This window comes from Acomys russatus, chromosome 1, assembly GCF_903995435.1.
Source record: "Acomys russatus chromosome 1, mAcoRus1.1, whole genome shotgun sequence".
Lineage (NCBI taxonomy): Eukaryota > Metazoa > Chordata > Mammalia > Rodentia > Muridae > Acomys > Acomys russatus.
This window is the reverse complement of record NC_067137.1, coordinates 112,206,874-112,218,014: the sequence shown is the minus strand read 5'-3', so window position 1 is coordinate 112,218,014 and position 11,141 is coordinate 112,206,874. Positions and strand designations below refer to the sequence as shown.

Sequence of the window (11,141 nt, the reverse complement as noted above, 5' to 3'; positions counted from 1 at the left end):
AACTGAGGATACCGAAGTGCAGAGAAGTAAACCCAGAGCCCATGACTTATGACGGTGCATGTGCAGCAAGTGGGAGCAAAATGAGCCATGTAGCTTGTAGATAAAAGTGAGCAGCCAATGGTAAAGCATTATGGGAATTCTTGTCTGGCCACCAAAGTATAGAGTGATCAGGATCTAGAAAAGAATGGGGGAGAGTCCCTCCAGCTGCACAGTGCCCAGCACTCACTGTCCTGTAACCCCACATTGAAGTCAGAGGCCACACTGAAGCTCAGCCTGATGCTGACACAGTAGCCCTTGTAAGTCCCATGGTGTTGCCTTGACAAGGCATCAGCTGGAAACCAGAGGTTTGCTGCAAAGCCAGCCTGCCTCCTCCGTGGGTAGGGTTTTGTTCTCCCAGATGCTAGAATCCACGCTGTACCTGAAATGATCTGAGCTAGGGCATGGGGACATACATATTACTAGGCGGAGAAATTGAGCCCCAAGAAGTGAGGGGGCCTTTCTGAAGTCTCAGATCACCTCAGCAGCAGGGACAATATATAAAAACCACTGTTCTTGGCTCTGGTCTCATGTCCCTACAGCCTGATGTTAGCCCCAGCTGTTTGTTCTGGGAGTGGTACTAGTCATATCTCAGGCCATGGGCAGCCTGCCCCTCTGAGCCTTCCTTACTAGATATTATGGTGTGAATCTGATATCTCTACAGCTATGCTTTGAACAAACTTCCCAGCTGCTGGCACTGGGTAGAAAGCCGTGAACTCTCTGAGAGTTGGGGCTTGTTTATTGAAGTGAGTCTTTAGGTGTGGGCTTTGGAGGACTGGATCCCACCTTCGGTTCTGAGCTTACTGTCTGTTTTCTGGTCCACTGTGACATGAACAACCTCCTCCATCTATGACTGCCACCTCCACCCCCACCATGAAGTGAGCTTATTGCCAGGTCTTCCTTGCTGTAAGGCACAGAAGCCCTCTGAGACAGTGAGCTAATGCAAATCTGTCCTTCCTTAAACCACTTCTGGCATGCATGTCACAATGAGGCAAGAGGGGTAAAAACACCAGGCTAGTGTCCTGATGGCTCTGGCTGTTTGTCTTGGGAGTCTCCCTCTCAGAGCTTTTTCTGCCCCTCTTCTGGAACTAAAAAACACTAACTCTGCTCGGCAAACTGACTTCCCTTCTCTACATACCTGGGGAACCATATGGGTCTTGAGCACCTCACACTCTCCTCTGGAACCAGGTTTGCTAACAGGGTAAGGTCTGAAGGTATAGACAAAGGACACATTCGCAAATGTCTTCTTCGTGTGAGGCATCAAACACATACCAGAGTCTCAGAGCTTTCATTTGGTTTAATCTGTTTGAATTTCCCCCCAGGAGGGCCTCTCCCACTTTCCAGTCCATCTAGCCCCACCCCTTCTTGTACCACTGGCTGCTTTTTGAAGTCATAGACCCTTCCCTGTCCCCAGTCACGGGTGCAGAGCCTCTCGTATGCAGGCTGCCTCAGCCACATCCTCCTGCTGCAGCAGACCAGCTAGTGCTGGGCAGCTATGCTTTGGGGTTGACCACCTTCCCCATGAAGAGGATACTCTGCGTGTTGCTGGAATATATCACCACAAGGAAGGGCCGGTTGAATGTAAGGACAGGTGTCTTGCGTTGGGCAGAAAAAAAGGTGGTAAGGACAACAGTGGATGCTGCAGCCTCCATGCCAACTTCATTCACATCCAGGGTAGCCTTGTGGAAAACCTGAGAGAGAGAGAGAGAGAGAGAGAGAGAGAGAGAGAGAGAGAGAGAGAGAGAGAGAGAGAGAGAGAAATCACAGGATTTACAGCCTCTCCAGATATATAGTAATGATAGTTGCCCCTCCTGATCCCCAAAATTGGTCTACGTATTAGTGTCACCTCCTAGGTCAGTTGCATTGTGGCCATTTTAGGATACAGGCAATTAAATCAAAGACCATGCAATATCACAAGGCAAGGAGCAAGACAGATGTTCATATTCCTCTCTTAGGACTACCCACGTACATGTACTCCCCACATTTATGTCATGGATCTCTGCTTATCCCATGTACATACCCCATACAGGTTCCAGCCCCCTCCCTTTGCTGCTCCTACAGTTCGCTTTCTATGGCTGTGGCCCACTCAGGTGCCAGAATTCTTGCCAGATTTAGAGGTACCCGAGGGCGTGGGTTGGTCACAGATATGTCATCTCAACACTGAGACTGTGTCCAGCGACTGGCCGGCCAGTGTGTGGCTACTGATACCTGTGGAAGACTGAGCACACTCAGGCTAGAGACTGTGGTAGCGGGGAAGACATCTATTGGCCACATCCTTAGCAGGGGCAGGAGTCTTCCCACAGAGGTCTGTACAACCTATGACCCTTTATTGCTTACTTTAGATAATTGCAATTTCTCCTCTTTGTTGATATGCGAGAAATCAGCACGCGGAGTGAACAGGTCCTGGAAGCCCAGGTCGGGCAAAATCTCATCCAATGCATAGGAATTTGAAATGGAGAACTTGGGGAACTGCAACTTGACCTTTCTGTAAAAGTACCTGAAGAGGCACAGGGAGGAGGCATGTTAGCTTGTGTTTGCGTATGTACATGCACATATGAACAGGTTGAGTGTGTGCACATGTGTGGCAATCTCAGGGCCGACTTCAGGTGACTGGAACAGGGTGTCTTATTGCCCTGGAACTTTGGAACTTTGCTGAGTGAGTTATGCTGGCTGACATGCCAACCCTAGCGATCCACCTGCCTCCTGGGAGGACAGGTCCCCACCCCCAACCCCCGGCTTTTTAATAATGTGAGCTCTGGGATACAGAATCAGGTCCTAGTGCTTTCATAGTACGTGCTGTATTGCCTGAGCCATATCCCCAGCTCATGACACTAGATTCTTGAGGCAGTTGTGCCCTGGTTAGTCTGAGACTTCCTTAGAAAAATTGACTTTCTCCACTTCATGAATGTTTAGCTTCCAGAAACACACGTGAGTCAGGCAATACCTCAGCTGGATGCCAATCGTGGTTACAGGCCCCAGATGTCTGCTTAGCTATTGGGGAATTATTTCTATTGAAAAATTATCGCCCTATTTCACCCCATTTTTTTTCTTTCTCTACCTCCTGCACTTAGTGTCTCTTGTATGCATATAATTTTGGTGCTGACCACTTGGTATTGGACAATCAGTTAGGGGGCCCCCCTCCTCAGGGGAGTTCTGCTTCTCCGAGCATCCCTGAGTTGCCTGTCGTCCATCTGGAGGAGTACTTGGATGCTCCTCCTCTGCAGAGGCTGCATTCTGGAGCTGTACAGATACCCTGTGGCACAAGTGCCAGCCCCCCCCCCCCGCTTTTCCTCCTCTGAGGCCTTATGGATCACATCTGCTCCTGATTGAATGGCTTCCATGGGTTGATTCCCTGTCTAAGCTCATGTGAACTCCTGCCTGAATCAGGCCCCTGGCTGGTCTTCATCTTCTATATGACTGGAAACATTTCTACTCAGAGCTTGAAGCAGTTGATCTGATCCTGCCTCAGAAGGAAACAGTTGCCTTTATTTAACCTGAGTTTGGCTACCAGAAGCACCTCTGTTAGAGTACCAGGTGTACCTCGAAGCCCAGACCTGGCAAAATCCCTTCCGATGCATAGGTATTTGAAATTGAGAATTTGGAAAAATGCAACAAAACATTTCTGTAAAATTACCTGAACAGGGAATAGGGGAGGGCACATTAGATTCCTCCATGTCCTCCCTCTCTCTGTATAGAACATTGTATTGGTGGATAGAATTTTCTTTGCCCTTCTCTGTTGGTTCAGACAGTCATATAGGTGGAGGAGGAGTTCTCTATATTCCTTGCACAAGGGTTGACCCTCAGAGGCAAGGTCACTCTACCCAAGACCTGTACAATAAAAGAACCTAAGACTCCTACCTCTACTCCTAACTCCAATGAGAATAGGATGCTTTTCTAACCACCAGAGGAGAAATCACTGTCTGAGAAGACTCATGGAAGTCTCAGAGCCATGGCCAGTGCCTTCACAGAGTATTGGTAACTCCAATTTCTGACCACTGGGTTTCATGAGAAGGGCCCATTTGAAGTGGTGCTGTAATTGGACACCATGTGCCCACTTTATTACCTATTCTGAAGCAACCGGTTCCACCTTATTAGCATGTCTGGGGACAGCACCTGCTCCACCTCCTGCATCTTGCCCCGGTGAGGAAGGATGAAAAATGCCACAGCATCATTGCTTTTGTAATCCATTCTCAGCACCACACAGGGCACATGCTTGTCTTCAAGGAACCAGTGTTCCTGCTGGGTTTGCAGCATCATGGGCAGCTTCACAACTGTGCTGTCATCTACGTAGAAGTCCTGGTCAAAGGTTGCAGCGGAAGGAAAGGGTTTCTTCCATAGACCTGAGGATAAGAGGAGACAGAGAAGCCAAATATTACTGCAAGGATGGCACCTGTAGCCCAGAGCCATGGCGGAGCCACTGAAATCCCTTCCTTGTTGTCATTGTGCCCCATTCAAGTCATCTAAGAGGAATGGTTGGTTTCATTTGGCACCTCGATTCAACTGAGAATAATTTAGGGCAGTGGTTCTCAAACCTGTGGGTCATGAACACTTTGGCAGGCCTCTAGCTCCAAAGATACTTACATTATGATTCATAACAGTAGCAAAATTACAGTTAGGAAGTAGCAACCAAATAATGTTATGATTGTGGGTCACCATAACATGAGGAACTACATTAAAGGGTCACAGCACTAGGAAGGTTGAGAACTGCTGCTCCGAAAAGTCAGCACACAACAGGGCATGTTTGTAAGGGCATTTTCAAACCAAAGGCATCATGAGGGCTCTGGCCTAATGAATGGTTTAGACATTGATGGATTCAAAAACCTTTGGGTCTCACTGTGAAGGAGCAGAATAGATAAAGGACACTGGGGACATGTCCTCAGGGGCTGTGTCACTCTGGTCCTTTTTTGCCGCTATTCTGCTCTGCTTTTTGCCTGCTGTGAGAGGAAGCATCTCTGTCATGCTCTCTACACCATGATGCTCTGAGACCATGACCAATGAAAACCTTGCCTCCGCCGAAGATGTTCATGACAAGCACTCTAGTCCAGCAACAAGAAGTTAAGAGACAGAGAAGAACAAGTGTGGACCTCGGGAATGTCTTCACCTGTCCACGGTCTTATTGCTTGTGCAAACCTGCAGGGCAGCATGGGGCTCAGTCCACTCCCAACCTCAGCTTATAACAGCATCCCTTGTCAGGGCAGAGTGGATGTCCCTCCTGCCATCAGGAAAGGAGGGGTTGGGGTTCACACTTCCAACGCAGAGACAAGAACCGATGGGGGTTTGGTACAAAACGACAATTTCATATAGCAGATTGTGCTTTCTCAGTGACTGGGAGGAAAGCTTATCAAGCCAACCTGGAGAATGAGGAGGCGGGTTTGAGAAGGAGGTCGCTAGTGCTAGCAGGAGTGTGAAGTTCTATGTGAGGGGATGTGACCATGGAGATGCACACACATGGCCAACAGGAAAGTCCACACACACTTGGGTCATTTCTTCCAGCCACATCCAGCTGCAGGAACAGAGGTGGATTAACTGGGCCTCTGGGTGTAGAGAGGCGTGCAGCTTTGGCAGGTCATTTTACCAGGAAGTCTAAAATGCTAGTTATAAGTGTCTGCAAGCAAATGGTTGTTGTGACAGCCACTGATATCTAAACTGTGGGAAGGAGAGGAGTGGGAGCATGGGGAAAGAGTGAGGAGGCAGTAGAAGGGCAGACGAATTGAGATCTCCAGGGCAGTGCACTGGAGGAGCCTAAGGCAGTGGTTATCAACCTGTGGGTCATGACACCACAGCACCACACATCAGACACCCTGTGCATCAGATATTTGCATTGTGATCCATAATAGTGGCAAAATTACAGTTACGTAGTAGCCATGGAATAATGTTATGGTTGCGGTCACCACACTATGAAGAACTGTATTAAAGGCTCACAGCCTTTCCATTCAGGAAGGCTGAGAACCACTCAGCTAGAGAGACGGCTCAGCAGTTAAGAGCACCTGTTGCCTTACCAGAGGACTGGGGTTCAATTTCCAACACCCACTTGGTGGCTCCCAACCAGACGTAACTCCACCTCCAGATGTTCCAGTGCTTCTGGCTGTGGCCAGCATCTGTACTTACATGCACACACCCACACAGAGACGCACAACTGAACATCACAAAGTGAATCTTTAAAGTGAAGTTGTTTTGTGTGCATGCTGTATGTGATACACCAGTGTGATGGCTACTTTGCCAGGTCATTGTATGGGACAGTTTCCCCTTTGCCGTCTATGAATCCTGAATCACAGCCAGTTCCAAGCTGAGATTTGGAGCTGTCAAGATGACCTATGGGGCAGAAACAAGTCTTATGACTGAGCTTGATCTTCAGGACACACATGATGAAAAAAGAGAACCAACTCCCACACGTTGTCCTCTGAGCTCCACATGTGTCCATGGCGTGCACTCTGCTCCTCCAAACTAAACATTGAAAGCTGAGTTTGAAAAATGGACTGCGCTCCATTAATCTCTGGAGGTTTTTAACAGAAGATGGGGCTGTGGAAAGAGCTAAAGGTCCCTGTGTCCTCCATCCCACCCTCATCTACCTCCCAATAGGAGTGTTTGCTCCTCAGTGGCCTGGCACCTTTTTGGCTCACCTTGGAAGAAGATATAATTCACCAACACCATCCTTATGTCAGGGCTCAGGGCTCTGACCAAATCCCGGATCTTCCCGTGAGTTTTCTCCTTGACGTAGTTGTTGATGAGTTGGATCGTAGCCTCCGTGTCTCCAAAGTTAGTGCGTAAGACTTTGCTGTTGTAGGAGGCCTCGGTGGCATTGACGAACTCGGGGAGGAGCTGCAGGTCTTGGCTCAGGATCAGCGCATTGCCGACATGGACGCGCAGATCAGTGGCTGGGCGACCTATCATGTGCTGCACAAACCTGAAACCCTCGTGGATTTGGGGCAATGACAGCGTTGTGAGGTTGAAGCACAGGCCTTCAAGGATTTGAGTCTGTGTGTCCCCACCAGCCCCCATCGACAGCATGGCCAAGGCGGTGGAGATGCTGAGGGGGGAGAAAAAAACATTCTGCCCAGAGTTTGGGGAAGCTATCAGGTGGTAGAGGCGGAAGGCAAAGTCGGCATTGCTGGGGGCGATCTCATAGCCTGAAATGTTCCACTGTGAGAGCTCTCTAGAGGTTCCATTGGATGGGTTGTCCGGCTCCTGGGCTGGCTGGCTGGGAGAAAGCACCAAGAGTCCAGCCAGAAGAAGGAGCAGCCAGTGAGTGTGAGGCATGCTGGGTCTCTCAGATCTGTGGAGAAAATGACACCCCACCCGCAACCCAAGGACATTCCAGCAGCAAATAGGAGCCCTGCTTATAGCAGCAGGCAAGGCCCAGGGGTGGGGACATCCAATCACTAGGTAGGGCGTTTTAGGGGCTGCTACCTATGCTTGCGGGGGTGGCCCTCTAAATGACTGCTATAACAGTTGAGATTGCTTGCTTATTTGTTTATAGAACCATGCAAGGACTGGTTTATGCTAGTGAGAGCTGTCCATCCCCTCTTCTCCTGGTCTAGGCTTAACCTCGAACTAAGTACTGAACCCAGAGGTTTTTCTGTGTGGTATCTTTGGACATGTGGCATATGATCCCTTGTACATGTGATACAAGTCTTTCCAATGAGAAGAGGCTTAAATGGCTCCAGTGTGTTCAGGAATTAGCCCACTGCTCCTGTCGCTTCCTATTAAAGACCCTCTGCCTTCCCCTGTCTCCCCACAGTGTTTATTGGCTTTTCACACACTCTGGACAAAGGCATGTGCTCAGTTCTGGCAATGGAAAGCAGGCAAATGCCAGTACCATCCGTGTGTGGTGACAAGGTTACCCTGTGGTGACACAGCTTTAGATTCGTGAAGCACACCCCAGTTCCTGCATCTTATTTCATTTGCCTCCCCCAGGAGCTTGCCTGGATTCCACTGTCTTTCGAGAGAGAGATGAAAGGGAGGGTCCAAACCTGACTTGCAAAAGCTACCAACTAGCAAGAGTCCGGCTAGAGCAAGGCCTCTTCCTCTCTGCCAGGCACCACTTTCTCCATGCCACTCTTTCTCCATGCCTTTATCCCAGTCCTCTGTGGACAGGACAATGGAGGTGTGAGCACCGCCTTTGCCACACGTACCCCCATGCTGCCCAGTCTCTAGTGCGCTCTCCTCCACTTTCTTGTGCTTCTCCCCCCAAGTGGAAGCAGGAAGAGCTGGTCTTTCTATCCTTGCCCCAGTGCAGAAGAGGAAAGCAGAGCCAATGAAGGACTTTGCCTACATTTACAATAGCGAGACTGATGCTCTTCTCACAATGGATGTGAGCTGCCCGAGACAGGCTGTTCAATGCTCTACACTGAATCTCTCCACCCTTCTTCCATCCCGTAGCCCTAACGTTTTTAGGCTCTTGGCCAAAAGCCCCTCCATCACCATGCACATCTCTCTGGACTTCTACGCCTCTCCCCTCTTCCCATCTCATATCCTGAGAGTTTCTCTTTGGACCACTCATGCCCCACACACAAGGATCCTTGTTCTTGTCTTCATGCCTCTCCCTCAGACCGAGGATGAGAAACTTCCTACTGATGGCCAGACGGTGCCATCCGTGCCTTCGCAAACCAGTCTCTTCTGCCTTGACTCTCTGCCCTGGACACTGGGAAGCAACTGTGGCCAAAGCAAGAATATTTGACCAAACTCTGTGCATGGGCTCTGCTGGGAGCAGAACCCATGTCCGCTGCAAGAACAGTTAGTGCTCTAGACTCTCGAGCCATCTCTCTGGCCCTTCTACTTTTTCTTTAATGGTACATTTGTCAGTACAGTGTGAGGACACAGGGTGATGGGTGTAATAAAAGACTCACCTGAATTCCTACTTCTTATTTTCAGACACTACCTCACTAAAACTGTCCAGGGCAGAACTAACTCTTTAACACCAGAAGGAATTAAAGATGGCTTCCTGCCTAAGTCTCCTGAGTAGCAGAGATTACAGTCTTGGGTCACCCCACTCAGTGACATAGTTCAGAGATGTATAATTCTTACATTTGATACTCAACTTCTCTGTTCAAATGAGAACTTCGGTGCTGGCTTTCTACATCTTGGATTCTTTGCTTAGAGACTGGGACGCAACTGACACTTGAACTGTTCTTTGCTGACCTTGGACACAACAGTAGCTCTGCCTGGTCTTTCTTCATAGGAGGGAAGATTTAATAATACACCTGGCTCCTAGACTCATCCTTCCCTGCATAGCTTCCTAAACCTGGTATTACATACTTTCCTGTGGCTTTAAGTGAATTACCCAGAACACCCTCTGTCATGTCAACAGCGCCTGCCTGGAGCGTTGGAAGACCTAGAACTGGCAGACGCTGCCCCTGAGCTGTCTGTGTAGAGGCTTTAGGGCCTTGAGTGGCAGCAGCCCAGCAAAAGATCAGAGGCACTGAGCACAAGTACACCAGGGTTTCTATCTAGTCTGAGTATTTCTACCAAGTAGGGAGGGTGACCGGATGTCCAGCTGGCCCCAGACTCCCCTGAATTTAGCTTTGACATTCAGTGACCTGGGCAGAGCTCTTGGTCTTGAGCAAATAGTACAGCAAGTCACCCTCTTTTAACATTATTCCCCTTCTCCATGAGGTACTCACGGTACAGTCCGTCCTGGAGTGGCCCTGGGTGGCTATCTGAGCTGCAGAATGATTTGTAGAAGCTTAGGAAACTAGAACACTCTGACCTCCTCCAGATCAACTAATGATTAACAACAAGGCCGTGGAAAAGCACAGATTACTCACCGGAAGTGAGCCAGTCACCACTAAGACAACACCCCTCTATCCTCCCAGAGGAATTTGGCATGGCTTGCTTCTTTGTGTTTGCCTGATGTGTGGGGTTTGCCAAGGAAAGACATTGAAAGGGTCTGGTCTCCACCTGGCTTCCCATGTGCTTTGTGAATGTATACCCTCCGCCCCTTTCCCCAGGTTTAGCTGGTTGACTCCCATCTCAAAAATAAAGGGTCACACTGGACCAAGGGCAATGAACATTTATGCCCTCAGGGGCCAAGTGAAAAGTCCTCAGAATGTCACTGTGAGGAATGGAGGGCATGCACCACTGGAGAGAGCTAGTTCTCATAGGATGGATGTATGGAATAAGGGTGAGAGCCTTCAGGGGCCTTCAGGTTCCAGCCCTAAACTGTGTCATTTCTGAGGCTAGAACTCCTGAGATGTGGGACCCCAATGACAACACATGTAGTATAGAGGTTGAGTCAGCCCGGGTCAGGTGGAACCTGCCTCCTGGTCCAGGAACTCAAATCTCTAATTCTGGCATTAGACTCCGTCTCTTCGGGATCTGGTAAACATCTGCATGAGGCAGAGCCTTCTGTGACAGGTGTTGCTCAGACCATTTGGGAAAGAGCCATGGAGAAAGGTCACCCTCAGCATCTCCAGATGACCTTGCCATCACACATGTTTCACACTTTCTGAATGTGCTTCTGGGTGCAGAATTCTTTGATGGAAATGGAATGCACACATGAGACCTCAGGACAGGTCTCTGAGATGACACCTGTAGTGATGACGGTTGGTCACATACAGAACTGGGCCAGCAGCTGGAGCCCAGCACATGACCGCTAGGACAAGGCAAGAACTGTGTCTCCCCGATCCACAGGGAGGATGTTTCTCATCTTAGCAGACACAAGGGGATACAAAAACCAAAGAAGCTGTTCACTCAGATGCCAGTCAGCATCTACCACTTGCCCTGAGATTGGAGTTGTGGTTTTCTTTGCACCTACATCTCTCTCTCTCTCTCTCTCTCTCTCTCTCTCTCTCTCTCTCTCTCTCTCTCCCCCCCTCCTCCCGTCCCCTCTTCCTCCCTCTCTCTCTTTCCTCTCCTCCCTCCCTCCTCTCTCTTCTCCCCTCCCTCCCTCCCCTCCTCCTCCCTCTCTCTCCTCCCTCTCTCTCTCTCTCTCTCTCTCTCTCTCTCTCTCTCTCTCTCTCTCTCTCTCTCTCTCTCCATACTGCATGTCCACACTGTCAGCACACACTGGCTGCCCTTTAGTCCCTGGCACCTACCCATAGTGTGCTAGGATAGGAAAGAGATTGGGGTTTGGATTCAGTCTCTGCCACCTTTGAGTTATAGGACTT

At 49.5% G+C, this 11,141-nt stretch overlaps 1 protein-coding gene across 1 annotated transcript; it reads right to left on the bottom strand.

The window, feature by feature from the left end:
- Nucleotides 1-1,461: 1,461 nt before the first annotated feature.
- Nucleotides 1,462-7,376, bottom strand: Serpina4 (serpin family A member 4). Its single transcript, XM_051150907.1, has 4 exons — nucleotides 6,657-7,376; nucleotides 4,100-4,376; nucleotides 2,374-2,533; nucleotides 1,462-1,727 (listed from the first exon to the last, which is right to left on the bottom strand). Exons 1-4 carry the CDS (start codon nucleotides 7,291-7,293, stop codon nucleotides 1,530-1,532), a joined length of 1,272 nt encoding a protein of 423 aa, XP_051006864.1. The 5' UTR covers nucleotides 7,294-7,376; the 3' UTR covers nucleotides 1,462-1,529.
- Nucleotides 7,377-11,141: the final 3,765 nt, after the last annotated feature.